At 37.8% G+C, this 17,796-nt stretch overlaps 6 protein-coding genes across 7 annotated transcripts; 2 read left to right on the top strand and 4 right to left on the bottom strand.

The window, feature by feature from the left end:
- Window positions 1-59: 59 nt before the first annotated feature.
- LOC107191626 (40S ribosomal protein S8) lies at window positions 60-1,892 on the bottom strand. Its single transcript, XM_015580712.1, has 5 exons — window positions 1,825-1,892; window positions 1,288-1,418; window positions 681-932; window positions 483-612; window positions 60-215 (listed from the first exon to the last, which is right to left on the bottom strand). Exons 1-5 carry the CDS (start codon window positions 1,826-1,828, stop codon window positions 106-108), a joined length of 627 nt encoding a protein of 208 aa, XP_015436198.1. The 5' UTR covers window positions 1,829-1,892; the 3' UTR covers window positions 60-105.
- Window positions 1,893-2,568: 676 nt separating this feature from the next.
- On the top strand, window positions 2,569-4,788 carry LOC107191665 (N-alpha-acetyltransferase 30-like). Of its 2 annotated transcripts, XR_001516279.1 has the most exons (4): window positions 2,569-3,021; window positions 3,213-3,388; window positions 3,660-4,258; window positions 4,340-4,788. XR_001516279.1 is itself a non-coding variant. In XM_015580762.1 (3 exons), the coding sequence occupies exons 1-3, from the start codon at window positions 2,820-2,822 to the stop codon at window positions 3,975-3,977; spliced, it is 696 nt and encodes a 231-aa protein (XP_015436248.1). In that variant the 5' UTR covers window positions 2,569-2,819; the 3' UTR covers window positions 3,978-4,788. The 2 variants fall into 2 exon arrangements, 1 of the variants encoding a protein (XP_015436248.1); XM_015580762.1 differs by having other exon boundaries at window positions 3,660-4,788.
- A 1,774-nt stretch (window positions 4,789-6,562) lies between these two features.
- On the bottom strand, window positions 6,563-8,389 carry LOC107191570 (prolactin-releasing peptide receptor-like). Its single transcript, XM_015580631.1, has 3 exons — window positions 7,451-8,389; window positions 6,673-6,923; window positions 6,563-6,596 (listed from the first exon to the last, which is right to left on the bottom strand). Exons 1-2 carry the CDS (start codon window positions 8,387-8,389, stop codon window positions 6,696-6,698), a joined length of 1,167 nt encoding a protein of 388 aa, XP_015436117.1. The 3' UTR covers window positions 6,563-6,596; window positions 6,673-6,695.
- A 4,022-nt stretch (window positions 8,390-12,411) lies between these two features.
- On the bottom strand, window positions 12,412-13,945 carry LOC107191743 (autophagy-related protein 101). The gene is made up of 3 exons (XM_015580843.1): window positions 13,921-13,945; window positions 13,581-13,676; window positions 12,412-13,076 (listed from the first exon to the last, which is right to left on the bottom strand). The coding sequence occupies exon 3, from the start codon at window positions 13,066-13,068 to the stop codon at window positions 12,412-12,414; it is 657 nt and encodes a 218-aa protein (XP_015436329.1). The 5' UTR covers window positions 13,069-13,076; window positions 13,581-13,676; window positions 13,921-13,945.
- A 1,278-nt stretch (window positions 13,946-15,223) lies between these two features.
- On the top strand, window positions 15,224-15,884 carry LOC107191703. Its single transcript, XM_015580802.1, has 2 exons — window positions 15,224-15,320; window positions 15,461-15,884. The coding sequence occupies exons 1-2, from the start codon at window positions 15,224-15,226 to the stop codon at window positions 15,877-15,879; spliced, it is 516 nt and encodes a 171-aa protein (XP_015436288.1). The 3' UTR covers window positions 15,880-15,884.
- Window positions 15,885-16,266: 382 nt separating this feature from the next.
- On the bottom strand, window positions 16,267-17,447 carry LOC107191702 (epimerase family protein SDR39U1). Its single transcript, XM_015580800.1, is given in 5 exon segments — window positions 16,267-16,380; window positions 16,450-16,563; window positions 16,633-16,898; window positions 16,979-17,347; window positions 17,423-17,447. Coding segments are annotated over 5 exon segments (888 nt in total).
- Between the last annotated feature and the right edge of the window lie 349 nt (window positions 17,448-17,796).

The raw sequence follows: 17,796 nt of genomic DNA, 5'->3' as shown, positions 1-17,796 counted from the left end.
TAAAACATGTACGAAATGTCAGTCAACGTACCACTGTCGGTTATAAACTTACAGTTAGCTTCTGTTTCATACAAATTACTTTATTCGCAGCTCATAGGTACATGATTATTTAGCTTTTTTGCTCTTAATCTTTCTCATGTAAAATTCAAGTTCCTTTCCTTCGAGGATGTAACCGTCCGCACGACCACACTGTCCTGGTCTACTTGCTATACAGGCTGAAAATTTAATTTTCATCATTTCATATTGACATTAATGTTTTTGACTCTTTACACCTTATCCATGCAATATGTTGCAACAATGATGTTATAAATGTATGCACTATATATGTATAACCTTAAGAAAATATCACATAATAAACAGTTAAATGAGGACTTAAGGTTCTCAGCATTAAATAAATAGCAATGAATGACACAGTATGTTGCATGTTCTGCAGATTCCTGTACAAATTATATATAGTTTAGTAAATACAAAGCATTGCCTACCAAGTACACGTCCTGTTGCAAACTGTTCTTCTAAAGCAGGTTCCACTTTGGCAAATCGCTGTCTTGCTTTATATTTAGCTTCAATTTTCTTAGAGCGTTTTTTATTTAAAACCTCTTCTTCTGCTTCAGTCTGTGTACATTTGTTTCATTGAAATATTCTATGCATAAATATTCTAAGGAAGAAAAGTAGACACTCACTAATTTCGCGCCTCGTTTTCGGCCCAGTGGTAAAACATAATGGCTTTCATACCACTGCCTAAAAGGTGTTGCATCAATTGTCACAATTGCATTCTTCACTAAAGTCTTTGTCCTCACCAACTCATTGTTTGATGCATTGTAAACAACATCGATAATACGTGTTTTTTTTGTAGCACATTCGGAACCCCATGAAAAGTTTCCAGTATCTAGACGAAGTGCTCTGTATTTTTTGTTACCACCTCGAGTGCGCACCTAGTTTGAGAAAAGGACAAGAAATATCTATAAATGATACAATTGCTTTCAACAATAAATATTAAGTGATTTTGAGTTTTCTTCAGTACGCTGTGAGATTTAGGTCAACACATAAATCTGAGTAGGTAAAGGTATTCATCATTTTATCTTCAAGAAATGAAATTTTTGTTTAACACATTCAAGACCGATGTATTATAAAAAAACTACCCCCGAAAACCAAAGGTCTCTATTTTGTATGTATTTAGTCCTCAGCCACACATGCCTGGATCTATTTTGACCTACAGAGCAGATGTTGCACGATCTATATATGCTTGATCATTGGTCTCGAATATGTTAGAATACTTTACAATAATACCGTATGAATACGTTGAGCTCCAAGTTTAGTATTTGCAGCTGGACGCCCTAACTCAAACTTCCTCTTCTTCCGGATGGGCTTCCTTTTACCACCAGTTGCTCGTCTTTTATGCCAATGATCGCGAGAAATACCTGTTTTTTATCAAATTAGACAATTTACAAATGTTACGTGTAAAGAAAAAGGTTAACATTTTGTTTGAATACGATCTATCTCTAATTGTTTTCAACAAAACTCCTTTCACAGAATGTTTCACACACACATGGTACATGAAAGTTTGATAAAATTACAATAAATGTACAACAAAAGTGAAAACAATAACACATAAGACATTGTAGAAAGAAATAACGAGACGTTGGTTGAAGCTGATACAAATACATTTTTAGGTTCTTATGTTACCATTATCCACGTAATATATACATCAATTAAAGAAGCAAACATATTTATGAACTACCAATAGTTACTTATTAATATTTCTCAAACGGAAAATATGGATTGAAAGCGATGAAAACATTAAGTGTATGAAATTAAATGTCTCACCCATCTTGCCTAGGTCCAAAAGAGACTTCAAACTACGAAATACTAGTACGAGTTCTCTCTACTTCCGGTATTCCAAGGAAACACAACCGCCCTCTTGTAACAAGGAACAGCAACCATGTTTACCATCTAACGGTAGAAAGAGGATGAACTAATTGGCTTGTAGTTTAGGTGGATTCCATAGAGGGTACTATAGGTCTATTTGGTCACATTCATACTTGTGTACATATAAAAAGTTTAAATGCTATGTAATGGAAAATGCCTCACAATTGTTGGATGTGCAACATTAGTGCACTGTTGTCAATCAATAGTTGTTGCTGTACACATTATACAACTATGTTATAGTATCGATTTAAGACAATGCCATAGACAATTTGACACTACAAAGAAAATATTTAATTGGAAGTTGAGCATTTTTACTGTATTTTCGGAATACATTTCCTGTCATTGAATATTACGACGATAAGACGAATAAGAGAAAGTTCTCATTTCAACATGCATATAATGTATGCGACTTACAAATTTGTAAGAAATAAGTTTATTTGGACATTAAAGATAAACTGAAGGCTATACATACCAGGCTATATATACATATTGTGTATCAGAGATTTCCTCTCTGTGTGTATCATTAAATTGTTATCAATTCGTTTAGCAGATTCTCGTTTCTTGTAGACAAACTAAACAATGCACTGTTGCGTCTTATAAATTCATTGTTTATGCTTCGCTGCTAGCTGTTATCACAGAAAATTCAATATGGTGGCCGTTGTTGCACGGTTTACGTCGGATATCCGGATTTTGAAGTAGAAATAGTATCAGTGGATCATTTAATCTACTGTAATTATGGAAATTCGATTGAAAATTTTGTACCGTATCGAAAAACTTTGATGGTACATCAGTACGTTTGGTAAAAAGTTGAATACAATACAATCGAGGCACTCTGTACATACTAGCTTAGGAAGTGGTGTTCGGGCATTGAAAATCTAAGAAAAATCTGAAAAATGGAAAACGTTAAGATGGAAAATGTGACAGATACAGCTCAATCGGAAGTGGAGTCAAGTAATACCGTAGATGGAACGGAAAGTTCCGTCACAGATATCACTAATTTAGACATTAAATCTCGACTTAGTCTGACAACGAGTGATGTCTACGAAGAACCACGTACAAATGGAATACCTCGGCAAGGTCATTTAAATCAGCACGGTATGAGAAATGTATATTTAAATGTTGTTGCTTTACTAGAGGTAATTAATTCTAAAGCTTGTGGAAAAAAAGACTAGCAAAATCATAACATATAATCATATCAATTAAATTTATGTGATCTACACATTTATACAATACCAATAATATTCTTACCAATTTATGCTGATAGTATTCTGTTCATGTGTATTTAGATGAAGCAAAAACATTGTCTCAGGAAAATAGCGACGACAACATTCAGTACATTAGCTACACAAGTGAATTACAAATGCCTGACATTATGCACTTAATACAAAAGGATCTGAGCGAACCTTACTCCATTTACACGTACAGATATTTCATTCATAATTGGCCGAAATTATGTTTCCTGGTATGTATACCTAAACAAATACTAAATACGTTCAAAGAATGTTAGAATGAAAATGTGTTTCTCGCATTTATTTTCCTAAGGTAATTCGTTCGCATTCTTGTTTCTTCGCGATTGTACATAAGAAATTTTGAAACAGAAAGAAACCGAATTTCCGACTCAGCGATAAAAAAAATACAACGAGAAAACGTAAAAAGTTTTACGCAGCTTTCGTTGGATTACTTTATCTTGCAGGCATAGAATTTACAAAAAAAAACTCTTTCTGTTCGTCAAGGCGATGCACGAAGACAAATGTATTGGTGCCATTGTTTGCAAGTTGGATATCCACAGAAAGGTGATAAAACGTGGATACATTGCTATGTTAGCTGTTGACGTGAAATATCGTAAGCGGAAAGTTGGATCGAATTTGGTAAGGAGAGCGATACAAGCTATGATGGAAGATAACGCTGACGAGGTAGTCTTGGAAACAGAGATCACTAATCGACCGGCGCTACGTTTATACGAGAATCTAGGCTTTGTGCGCGACAAACGATTATTTCGGTATTATTTGAACGGTGTGGATGCACTTCGATTAAAATTGTGGCTCAGATGAAATTTGTCTGCATATTTATGTCAATAAACATTTCAATCATTAGAACGTTCAACAAACAGAGAGAGAATGGGAAAAAGAGAAACAGGGAATCTTCTGTATTCCGAAATATCGAGGAATGCGCAATGTTAATGCCAGAGAAAAAAATAAATAGATAGAGAAAGAGGGGGGAGGAGAGAGAGAGAGAGAAAGAAAGAAAGAGAGATTATCGGTTGTCTACGCACAAGGCATTTCTATTCGACAGTACCGTCTACATCGAATAATGTTTTCTGCTGTGCCACCATGTAAGATTTTTTATTTTGGATGTCGCGTACATACTAAAGAATATTTCCTTTGGCATTAACCTACCGCTTGCAACTTAATAGCTCGAAGCTAAGAGATGACAGCGTAGAAAATCGACACTCTGAAGAGTGGTTGTTGAACGAGTACTTTGGACACGTCGTGGCAACAAATGCACAATCAATTGCGTGTATACGTATTACGCGTGAACAGTAATGCCATTGGATATTGGTTGTTTCGGACATTACACAAGTCTGTCGTACGGTAATAACGGATACACGTACGAGTACACGAGAAACGGAGGGGCGGCGCACGAATGCGTATAAATGTATGCAGATGAACGGAACATGATGATGAATTGTTATCGTTTGCCAAATTTCAAATATTTCAAGGGGACTACATCGCGTGCGATTGACACACGATCGTATTCATTGCTGTTTACTTATTGTATTTACCTTTGTATAAAAACAAACACGAGCCTCGAATCGCGATGTAACTATTAAAATGTGTAAAAATGTTAATAAAAAGTACGGAAATGTTTTTAGAGCGGACTACTTTTATTCTACGTAGGGAATCTCGCATGGGAGTAGGAAATCGAACGAAGAAAGGAAATCCTTATAAATTCGATAATGTCTGTTTTTTCTAATGAAATCGATAAATCTCCGGTTCATTTCTCCTCTCCCTCTGTTCCAATCAGTATCCCATTCCTTGTCCCGCTTGCCCATCTGTCTCTCGACAGGCGTCGTTTCACAAGAGGAGGTGGACTCGGGTTACCGCAATCATTTGCCAGGATAATGAGGAGTTATTGTAGAATTGAAATCGGAGCTGAACGAAAGGGGAGACGCGGTCGTACTCGACAGTGGTTCAGGATTCGAATTGGGCCGTTGTTGTTAGCTTATATCGATAAACCGATTTTCATGTAACTGTTTGCAATATTGTGTAAGTTCGATTTGTTCGATCAACAATTTCAAGGGTTCACCGCACGATTATGGAGACAAACGTGGCCGAAATCTGCGTGATCAGAAGTACCAACTCGCCCTTTTCATGGTGTAACACGACGGACACCAAAGTACATATGTAGTTGTTGAGAGGAAACTATATGTATACACGCACTTGTCGTTTTATCTTTTACAAACTTTTATCTCCATTCAATTTGACTATCGCATAACGTGTAAACGTGTTCTCTTGATAAGCAGCGCGCCTATAATACAACGCGTTCTATTTGTTAGCCATGCTGGAACAAGAGGGGAACAGCGACGTAACGGTTGAAAGGTAGAGGAAGCAGTTTTAGGATGGGTCGCGAAGCAACAGCACAAAAGTGCAAACGACGATAGCGGAAGATAACAGACGATAATGGACAGAGGACTATGTGTGTGTGTGTATGTGTTCTCGGTGTCGATGGAAGCACCCCGGGCTACAGGGCAGGGGGATGCGTCACGTTACGAACAGTCGATCGCAATTCAAACTACACCAACAACATTTTATCTTAAAGTTAGACTTTCTTCTCATACAGTAGCGCTTAACGTAAGTGCTATCATCTAATGAGCTGGTCTTTTTTTACATGAAATTTCCTTCTTTGCTTAGAGTAAAAACCTAACGTGAAATCGTGTTGAGATCCACCGTTTGCTCTACATTCCAAACTAATTCTATCTGTTCGTGAGTATAATAGAAAAGCATTTTTGTTTTTTTAATAATTGAATGGTATCTCGAGTTTTACCGCTTTTACCATTTACACCTCGCGTATCTGATCGATTCCAAACAAATTATCGTTAATGAAACGCGCATTTGACAATCAACGTTCGTGTCGGTTGAATCAGGACAATTCTATCGAGTTTCGGAATCGATCATATCGTGTTTCGAACGCACGCAGTCGAATTGCAGTTTCTCCGGTGTCACGGGGGTCATAATTCTCGTCATTCAAAATAGGTACACGTATTAATTCGTGCATAGTTTCGGATGGTGTTTACACGAAAATCCATTAGCGTGCCGATGCATTACGCTCGAAGCTAAAGTAGATCCACAATTTGTTGGCGACCGCGCAATCTCTGTTTCTCCTGTGTACCCTCCATCGAAACCCCGTCGACTAAGCCAGATAACGTAATCGATCTCGAGAACGGACATCGTTACGGCGGTTCACACGCGAATCGATAAGAGAAAAAGGTATTTCAGCAGGGAACATGTACCGTAGATACGACGTAGCCCGCATTTACATTAATCTTCTGGTCCTATGATCGTGCCCGTGGTCGAAGTCGTCGTCGTCGTCATTGTTCCTCGACACGTTTCACCTCGGTTATTTCGCATCTACGTATACGTCCTACGTAAAAGGAAAACGAATGAAGGCCCCTGTATACGAGATGTTCGGAAAGAATAGAATCAGAAGTATAAACTAAGGAGGCAAAAGAAAGAAAGTTCCGCTCACCAGGAGATAGCGTTAAATGGGATTCAGCGTCGTGTCACAGAGTCCTCGAGTTCTCGAGACGCGTTGGTAGCGGTCGTTTCGAGAACGATCAATTCGCAGCTCTCGAGATTTGCAACTCTAATCTGAGCTTGACTCGGCAGCAACGAGTCTTGGAGGGTGTTGTTACCGTTGCTGCACGGTTTATCGTTTCGAAATCCTTCGGTACTCGTTGGACCGTGGTCGTCGACGGTTCTCGGAAAAAATGGAAGTACCTTGAAATTAATTGAGAGAAGGTGAAGTCGATGCGAAGTACGTTTTCTTTTTCTCTCGTTGAAATTCAATCGTTTCGTCGAAGAGAATTGTCCTTTAGCAATAAAAAAAATCATGGAAAGAAACACACAACGATACGAATTTCACGACAGTATTCGAGGAACACTTGTACGCATACATGTACATACACTACCGTCTATAAACGAACGCTATTATTTTTCGCGCCAATAATGTGTTAATAACAAAATAACGAAAATTAATAAAAGGAGATACGTATATTCGTAGACTATTCACAGATTTCCACCGTCATATTAAGTGTCCGGATACTTATAGACTATAGACAGTAGTGTATGTACATGCATGCTCGCGGTTATTTGTTTCTCGGGGGTTAGCAAAATCTTCTTAATCGTTCTTTGTTTTCAGGAAGAAATCAGAACAGGAAATTCGTGAAAATGGAAGTTGCAGAAACGATTCTATCGAAAGCGTGTATATATGTGTAGTCGGTAGTCCGAGAATGGTAAGTTCGTACTTGCTTGAACTCTTTGCGAAAGTTATCGTTGAGCCAAGCGTAAAGAAACGGATTGTAACAGGTGCTACTCATGGCGAGACAATGCGTCATGAAGAAACATAGTCTGTAGTAGGTCCAATCGTTCGCAGGCGGGTAAAAATCGTCGACGACGTTCACGATGTTCAGCGGCAGCCAGGATACACCGAATATCGTGACCATGGCTATCAACATCCGATTCGTTCGTTTCTTTCTCTCTCGATCGGCTTCCTCCCTCTTGTTCGACTTGGTGCCGGGTTTCGATCTGGCCCGATCGCTCAGCTTGATCGAGACGCGTGTGTAACAGAACGCGATCACGTTGAACGGCAACGCGAATTGCAGTATCGACGTGACCGAACTGAAGATCTTTCGAAACTGTTCGCTCGGCCAATGCTCCTCGCAATAGGTGTACGGTTCCTCCAGATGCATGTAAAGCCCATACGGTAGAGTGACCAACAATGCCACTGTCCATATACCGAAGATCACGGTCAGGCAGACCTCGATCTTCATACGTGGACGGAACGGGTGTATGATCACCATGAATCGGTCGATCGCGATGCTCATCAGCGTCAACGTGCTCGTGTACACGCTGACACCTTGGGCGTACGGCACCAAATGGCAGAGGGTCTTCCCAAATATCCAACCACCGAGAAACGTGTAGAGCGGCGTGAACGGGACCGCCAACACGCAAAGCAACACGTCGCTAATCGCCAGATTCGTGATAAACAGGTTCGTCACGTTCTGCATCTGACGGTTTCGCACGACGACAAAACACACCAGCGCGTTACCGAATACACCCAGCACAAAGATGCTCACGTACAGCACAGAGAATATCAACTGCACCGTACCGTTAGTGATCACGTCTGTATCCGTTGTCGAACGACTCGAATTATCGTTCCAGTTTCCCGGTGCCGTCGTGTTCATACTTTTTTCCGCGACTTTTCGTCCGGTGATCGGTCTGTTTCAATCTTGGTATCCGCTTTCGGCGTTTCCTCCATCTAAAATTATCCCCTGTCCGTTCTTCGAGGTGTGCATGGTTCGTCGGTGACAGACTACACAATGATATTTATTCTGTTACGGGCGGTACTATCATTCTCGAGTAATGCAATTCGAGGACCACAAATGATTACACCCCGAAAATCCACGGCGGGAGGAAATATAAATCTTGTCCCCCCATCGACTGTACGGTTCGTTTCCTTTCACCAGCAAAACATCTTCTGCCGCGGTTTCATCGAATCGAACGAGAGCCCTCTTAAAAATAGGAAAATCGGCTGTTTCTCGAGGTTAACCAGTGAAAAACATATTCCAAAAATAGAACTGGACACACGTGGGTCGTGTGGACTTCTATCCGCCACGCGATCGACTTTATCGGTCTTTTTCATTAGGAAACGGCATCGATGAATTCGTCGAAGTATCTTCTTTCTTTTCTTTCTTTTTCTCGATTGTTCGATACGTATTTCGTTTCCACGTTTCTCGGTACCTCACAGATCGTGTGGTTGATATATGTACATATACGCGTCCACTAGGTGTGCACAAGCGGCAACTGGTCTTGAGAATCAATCGTCGAGAAAACTGTATAACGCGCCGCGTGCACTGAATTCGTTTTTCGGGGCCACCTGTTGAAATCTCCGTAGTGGCCGACCGCCCCCTTTCCAGTGTTCCTCTTCCTTTTTCCACCGAAAAAGAAAGGAAATGAAGAAGAACGCGGAAGAACAACGAAAGAGAAAGATCACTAACTCAAGTTCTTTTCACACTATCCAAGAATTGGCGAAAAAATCAAACTGGAATCCGATACCAGTCGATTCACCGTTGGAATTTTTTTCCTGAACAGTAGTTCGCGAATGAAACGAATTCCATTCCATCCATTTCCAAGAAGCTCGAAACTTGTACTTCGAAATATTTTCCACGCGTGTCTTCTTTACTCTTGTCAACGATGAAAAGTAAAGAGAAGAGTCGGGGGGTTGTCGAATTTTTCGTTGCGAAAACCAAAGTTCCCGATGATATGTGCACGTCGGAAAAGCAGGATTACGCGAGGCGTTGAACATTAAACGAAACACATCCGGCACGCCGGCCTTTTCTATCGACGACTGAGAATGGAAAATCGCTGGTGAACTTAACCAGACGAGCCGCCGTTTTGTCGCGCAGGCGTTCCCATTCATACCCTTCTTTTTCGAATTTGTTTTCGTTTAAAGAGAATGTGCTTGCACATGTGGTAGTACAATCGTTGCAAACATTTCCTTGTAAAATACAGTAATTTATTAAATCGTTTATCTCTCTGGTTCTCATGATAAGTCAAGTGTAAAGCATTTCCAGTACCTTAGTTTTTTTTTTTACAGCTACGCAACATTTTCGTCGCTACTCTATTTAAGTGTACATGCAATACCTTGTATCCTACGCGTTTCCATTACTCGCTATTTCGTACTCAGTGTGTACCTGGGTTTTTATGTATACATATATGCGTAGTTCGGAACGTATGTACAGTTGCTCGAATGAAAACGTAAATACATATATATCATCATGCCGCCCGTTATTATTTCTTCGTTTATCCTACAACTATTCCGTAAAATTTTTAAATTGCACCACCTGTACGTCTAGTCATTCTTATCGCACGTATCCCTTCCACCCTGTCTTCGCACACATTTTTTTTCTTGTTATTCTATAATTCCAATTCCATTCTATGCACTTGTAATACATTTCACGCTATCCCTTTGTGTACACGAATATTTACGCGCGTTCGCTAAATACCTCACCTTCGTATATAGATGTTTACGTATACGTACGACGTACCATGTGTTTTAATAAATTCACGCATCTCGTTACTTAAATCTTGCCCGTTAACCGTTAACGTTCGTTCACGTTTATTTATCATCGCGCAACGATTCGCCGGAAATATTCGAATTCGGTGTAACGCTATCGTATAACATTCGGAAAATTGATGCCCCTTATAAAGATACCCAAACTCGTTTCTTGGAACTCGATCATCTGGTCTGCGGTCTGTCATCGTTATTACATTACGATGCAACCACCCACTCGTATACACGATCAACGTCAACCGCGTCACACAGCCATTTTACGACAAACCTGTGAATTGCGCGAGATTACCCTCTACCTTTAATAATTACACGTTACGGTTATTCAAAATTCGAAGAATACCGAACCACACGACGAATTGCGAGGTATTTAAACGAACAACCGTGTATAATGTAGATAGCGTCCGATTGTTACAAAACATTCGGGAAAATTTTCATCGCATAAAACGAAATAAGCGTTTCGTTATGCATATTTTTGACAATTGGTCGCACGAAAAGGAAAAAACGATCCTCGAAGAACAAATATTTGCCTCGTGATAGTCATAATTACCAAATGATTTTCTATGTACATTTATATGTATCAAACTTGTTTCAAATGTTTGACCCATAAACAGAAATCTTTCTTCCTCGAGTTACATTTTCTCTCAATTCGTTTACTCTTATTTTATTTCGCGGTAGAAACACGAAATGTTAAAGGTACGTTTCGAATTAATAAACAACAGCATTGTCCCTTTCATTCGACACACGCTATCCATACATTATAGTTATTATTTCCTAATTGTCGATTCTCTCTAATGTAAAAATTTTTTTTATGCGAAGGCATGAAACTTTCGAAAATTCCATCGAAACACTATTTGCAATGCTTTCATTGCGAGAAATTCGTAACATTTTGTTTCTTATTTTACAAGAGAATGCCATGCTCAAGCAACAACCTTCGAACTTTCTCCAATGTGTACCCGCATACCATACCTCACCATACCACACCATATCATACCATACATCATCGCTTAACATTATTATTTGATTGCTTATTTAACGCCACCGTTTAACGCGCAAAATATGTAATACTTAATACATTAAGTTCATTAAGAATCTCTGTGATACGATTTAGTGACGAAAAATCATTTTTTTTTTCGGATCGCAAATAATATGCACGGTCTACTTTGTAAACTTGAATCAACGATCAATCAAGAATCAATTACTGGACCATCTCTATGTATCGGATAATATTCTCATTTGAATTGTTTCTTTTTCGGTCGATATGTCAACATCCTGTTAAAACATAATACCTCTTCCACTTATAGTTTCTACTTTCATTTTGGAGGACCAATAATAATTAACCTAATGCTCTAATTGTCCCAATAGAAGTGCCGTATAAATAAAATATACGATAGAGAATAACATTTTTTATATTAAGAGAGCCTCACTCGTCAAAATAAATTTGTTGGTGGTCGAATTTCCTTTTTCTACAACAGACATCGTACACTGCCACATGTATTTACAATAACACGCTTCTACTATTATAATGAAGCTTTCAGAGGAATAAAGACGAACATTTCTGAAATTACATTATGCTAATGAGAAACAGGGAGAACTCTTTTTTATTATAAATTCTTGAGTTACTAAGAATGCTAAAAATATGAATAAATTCGAACTAACAAAGGGTCATTTACTATTTAATCGGTACAGTCGGTATAATAGGTGACACACAAAATTCGTATAACGGATGATATGCGGAATAATAGGTATGGATAAACGTAACTGCTATACACAATTTCCTCATTTGTACTATAGAAATTTTATCAATTTTTCAGGTCCAAGCAACAGTAATTGTTCAAAGTTCCTGACAAGTATCGTCGATACAGAACTTATTTAGATGGACGTGAGCCGAATATGGTGCCCTGAAATACGTGCTCGAGAGACACGTGATAGTTTGTGCCTCTAATCTTTAATCCCTAATCTCCAATCTTCGACCAGTAATCGTAACAGAATCATAGAAACAAATACGGATCGGTTTTATGCAACGAAAAACTTAAAGCTCAGAGCGAAACAACTCCCATACGGCAAGTAAGTTTAATTTAAAGGGAATTAAGTCGTAGATGCATCGCGACAACGAACTATCGCAAACTGTTACAACTAAATAGATAATGTCTCTTTGATCAATTTCTTCATCGTGTTACCCATTGTTGTACTCGACGGACTAGACGTTGTAAAGGATAATTTAAACAAATAAGGTTGTATATCCGGATACGATGTATCAAAGATCAGATCCAATTCAGCTTGGTTCGGCATTTTAGGAAGATAATCGTGTCGATTCATTACTTCTGTTATGTACAGAATTTTATCTGTTAATAGATCGCCAACCTTTTCCCTGCATATCTGTCGTTCGTGCTCTGTCGCTAATTTTATAAGTTCCAAACGTACAGTCCATACCTCCCATGGTATGCATTCCGGTTGAAAGGGCCAACGATTTTTCTTCTTCTGAAAGAATTCCAAGGATATTTGGCCAGAACCTGGACTATCGGTGGAACGTAAAGCTTCGGAAAAACCCGATATTTCACGTTTCAGAGTTTGATCCAGATGTATGGAGGAACAACAGACATAAGTAAAATCAATAAAGTCACAGTCGACGTCTTGGTATCCCACGGTACCTACTGAATAGCTGCCTTCTTGTTTGTACTTAAATTTACCAAGACTTCGATGAAAAAGAACACTGTGAAAGATACTTGCTACAGCTTCGTCCACTTGTCTGCCTTCCATACTTAATTCAAACAATTGAGTTCTGGCATTCATGGTGACACCTATATGACAAAATTCTTATGTTAATAATCCATACAGCCTCCGTTTAATGTCTAAGAAATATGTACTGACATTAAGAAAATAATCTTGAGCAGATGCATAATATACACAAGAGGAAAAATATTATACATGTTATTAATAACTTTTGTTGTTCTTCAGCTCATTGTAATAAAATTAATAATGATAACCTACTATTATGTAGAATATCTATGCAATACAAATAGGTATATGAAAGAAGATATAAAACTACATAGACAAAAGTAACTTGTAAACATGAGTATTATGATTGTAGTCTGCGTAATATATAGTAATATCACAACAACAATGACATATATAACTGGAATATGAAACATAATAAAGTATGTAATGGGTCTATTTTGAATCGCATTAGCTTTTAATTGCCATAATTACAGGCAAAATTGTGTGCCTCTTTAGCTGTAAAACATAAGCAACAAATACGAATAAAACTAAGAAAAATGTAACTAAATACGTCGATCAATTCTAACCTCGTACAAGTAGTAGAAATGATGATTATCACTGGAGACTCGTTGCGATACTGGACGATATTTGGTCATCTTTTAGTTGTAGAAAATAGTCCAGTACTTCAAAAATATAAGTAAATGAACGATGAGTACCGTTATAGAAGTAACTTCTTAGATTATTTAAAAACTTCGGAAACAAAATATCCGACATGTATGCATGTAATTACATCGAAATGAAATGAAAATTCTAATTAGGATGTGTTGTTTCGTCGATTACTTTATTCACACTTTTACGTAACCGTAATTAAGAAACTGTTAAGCCTTTGAGAAATAAGCGTTGCTCAGATTTTCTAGCGCAACTTACTTCTCTGTTCGTTTCTCTCGTTTTAACAGATATATTTTAATTTTCTCGCCTCCCGTGAGAAATGCTCCAAACAAGTTCAGTTCGCAGTCGCTTGATCATTATCGCCAGCAGCACATCGTCGAATCTCATTAACTTTTCCATGAAGAATTTCTTTGAGCAGTCTTTTTCTTCGATAGGTACACAATCATTTTCACCACTATTACAACGTCGCTACCACTGCCACCACTCTACGCACAGGCTATTTTACCCATCAAACTGATCTGTCATCGTGACAATTTTTGCTTTCTTATTTCACACAAGATATCCTTCAGTTTATCGCCAGTTACAACCGTTAACATCTATGTGCAAGATACTCGTACCACGAAAATATTTCATCGACATTAACTACAGAAAATGTTTATCTGTAAACAATAACAGCTGTTCTTGTACCACGCGCCATTTTACAATCTGTCTGACTGCTTCGATTTTTCAATTGTGTACGTGTGTGTACATCGTTGACAAAATACTTGTTCACCCTCCTACTCTTGCCGCCTAAGAGACACTAGGAAAAACAACATTCCCGTCTATACAACGATAATCTGTGGCGAGAATCACACATTGGATATATATATATAAAATATATTAGACTGCGCGTTTATGGTAGAGCTGAAGGCGAGTCGAAGTAATTCTCTCTCTTGCTCGCACATTGCAAAGGGTGGGGAGAAAGCGACTGTATGCCTCCACCACATCCTAGCAGAAACCCCCACCAACAACTCTATTAGAAAGAGAAGAAGATGCTCCAGTTATTACTCTTTCTCTCTTATGTCGACTTCAGCCCTACCATAAGACCGCACAATCTATTGTATATGTCTATGGTCTTTAACTGACTCGAAATTTCGGACCTACCAATTAGCTAGTAGTTTCAACGTTCAGCCACCGATGGCGCCACACTACTCCGCATAGGGCGCGAAAATTAAATTTTTTATATTCTTGTGGAGAGCGAAGGATTGTATGTATTGATGCACCGACTAGGTATCAATAGGTACTAGGTACCGAGCGAGAGCAGAAAATCCCTGATTTTTTACACTATCGGTATTTCAGAACATGAGACACGAAATCCCATAAGATGATAGGTCTATCCTATACCTAGTCGGTGATTGATGGTTTGAATCTATATTTTGGGGTAGCGATATCTACACTAACAACTGAAAAGCAGGTTCAAATTTTCTCTCGACTAGACATAATTTAAATTCATTTCGTTTCCATTATATGCAGCTGTATAAGTAAGTCATGTACATAGAAGCGTGAGAAATTTTCACGTAACATGATTCTGTCTACGAAGCCTCAAATTATAACTATGAATGAACGAAAAATTCATGTTTGTCGAAAACCAGGAATTATCGCATTATCTTTGCTCAATTGTAAGACACAATTACATTTCAATATAATCGTTCGAAAACTCTGTAATCTTGTACCATATGTACATGTTATTTGTACATGTATACGTTTGGGTTACGTATCAGTATAGCTGAAACTTTAAACATTACATTTGTCGTTTTAGTGACAGTAATTATTTTCATTGAAATATGTTGGCCTATCACAAAAAGTATACTTCACCGGATTATCTTATTCTTGGGAGGGATCATGTTCGGTTTGGATGCACTTGGAGAATATCAAGATTTGCTATTAGATACGGACAAGGATACCGCTATTATTAAAAAATACACCTGGATAGACAAGTTATGTTTGAGATCAGGCCAGAACATGTGTACTATGATGAAACTTAGTGACATCAGATACGTCGGAGTTTCTATCGAGATGGGTTTGTTTATACTTTGCAAAAATGGAAGAACAATTTCTTTAAGTATGCAAGGTTTCACTAGAGAACAACTGCAAGAACTTAGAAAAGAAATACATTTCTTTTTACATGCAAATCAAATTAAACTGTCTGATTCAACTGGTACAATTACTCCAAAGTAATCGTATTGAAGACTCAAGTGTTCGTACTATTTATCTCTTAAGTTGATACTGTTACCTACTTCGGAAAAATTATCATCGTGTAGTTATAACTTAGAGGAGTGTAAATTCCATTGTTTAAGTCAAAGTTTACCGATTATTGAATCTTGTAAAGAATAACTTATACATAACGTAATTCAAGAAGTGTATAAAAAAGATACATTTAACAATGTGTTTCTGTACATAAATTAAGATTATACATCTTAGTTTTTCTATTAATGCATGTTCGCGCGTGCGCATATACTTAAGGACACCTAAACCCACTTACGCGTTGTTACTGCAGTAAATAAACACATATAATTACGCGTCAATATTAAGTATGAAATAGAGTGGTATCTAATTTAAAATATGTTACACACTTCTACCAAGTATTTCTGCGCACGCGGAATTTACATTGGGATATTGGTACTGAAACCCTAATTCTCTGACACGTTTAGGTATAACTTTTTGTCCCTCCAGCATAATCTGAAACAGAGCTGGTGTCATTTTCACTAGACAATAGCAAATAATATCACACATATGGTTTTTACTAACTTTTGCACGTTCTTTGCTAAACAAGATATTCAGAACAATGGATGGAACTGGAATAAAAGCAGGTCTCCGCATTGTCAATGCAAATACCTTTGTAAATTCCTTGTTTGTCACAATCTATTGATGAAATCTATAAAGTATGTAGATTCATACAAGTGTGCATTAATCTGGATTTAAATTATTCACCTGTGGAGCAACCCCATTCAATATGCCATGTACATTATTATTTCTAAGTGAGAACAGAAACATATCAACTAAATCTGTTACGTGTATCCAAGGCATATACTGATTTCCTTTACCAATTGGGCCACCCAAACCCATCAAAAATGGCAAATATATCTGTTTAATCATACCACCATTTTTTCCTAACACAACACCTGATCTGATTGTAACTTGTCTAATGAGATTATCTTTTGGAAGTTGCGCAGCTGCTTCCCATTTGTGACAAAGTTCTGTCACACAAAATGATTATATCAAATCGATGCAATGATACAATTTTTGGAAGAAATTAATTATAAAATATAGAATTTACCTGATAAAAAATCGTATTTCTCACACTTGCTTTCTTCTGTGTATTCAATATTAGCATTGGGTTTATAATAAGCTACTCCAGAAATTGTTACAAAAACATTTGCTTTTGTATTCACTATTGCTTTAGCTAAAGATTCTGTTGTTCTCACCCGACTATTTACTACATTTTGTTTAAATCCTTCTGACCACCGTTGCTTAGGATCAAGCACATTTTGACCAGCAACATTAATCACAGCTGTTGTATTTTCCGGTCTTTACCTTACCCATGATATGCGATTAGGTCCAGGCATTCGTGAAATACATGTGCACGAAACACCTTTACGAGACAGTGATTTTATTATATGAGTTCCGATAAAACCTGTACCTCCACCTGAACAATTATATAATCTTATCTGTGATATAATCTAATAATCGGATAGAACTTTTGAAATGAATACAAACTTACCTACAACTACATGATTCAGAGCCATATTATTAATAAAATATAGAAACTTATTGTTATAATATATCCGTTAATAAGTAGTTATAAAAGTTATTACTGTGGTTCGACAACAAACTTTGGATTACACTCCTATCAACTCATATACATTTGATCACATTTGATTGTGACTACGAGCTACGAGCTACGAGCTACAAGAACAACCAGCTACCACCATCACCAACCATGACGAGGACGACGAGCACTAATCAGTTATCACAAGTTACCACATGCTTGTCGCGAGATGGTGCTACTCACTTCTACATGTGTCTGTATAATAAAAGAATACATGTGCAACACTCATATATTAATTCACGAAGTGCAGTGCCATTGGCGATGCG

This window comes from Dufourea novaeangliae, unplaced genomic scaffold (genome assembly GCF_001272555.1).
Source record: "Dufourea novaeangliae isolate 0120121106 unplaced genomic scaffold, ASM127255v1 scaffold228, whole genome shotgun sequence".
Taxonomy (NCBI): domain Eukaryota; kingdom Metazoa; phylum Arthropoda; class Insecta; order Hymenoptera; family Halictidae; genus Dufourea; species Dufourea novaeangliae.
The sequence above is the reverse complement of the archived record's forward strand: the minus strand, read 5'-3'. Positions and strand labels throughout refer to the sequence as shown.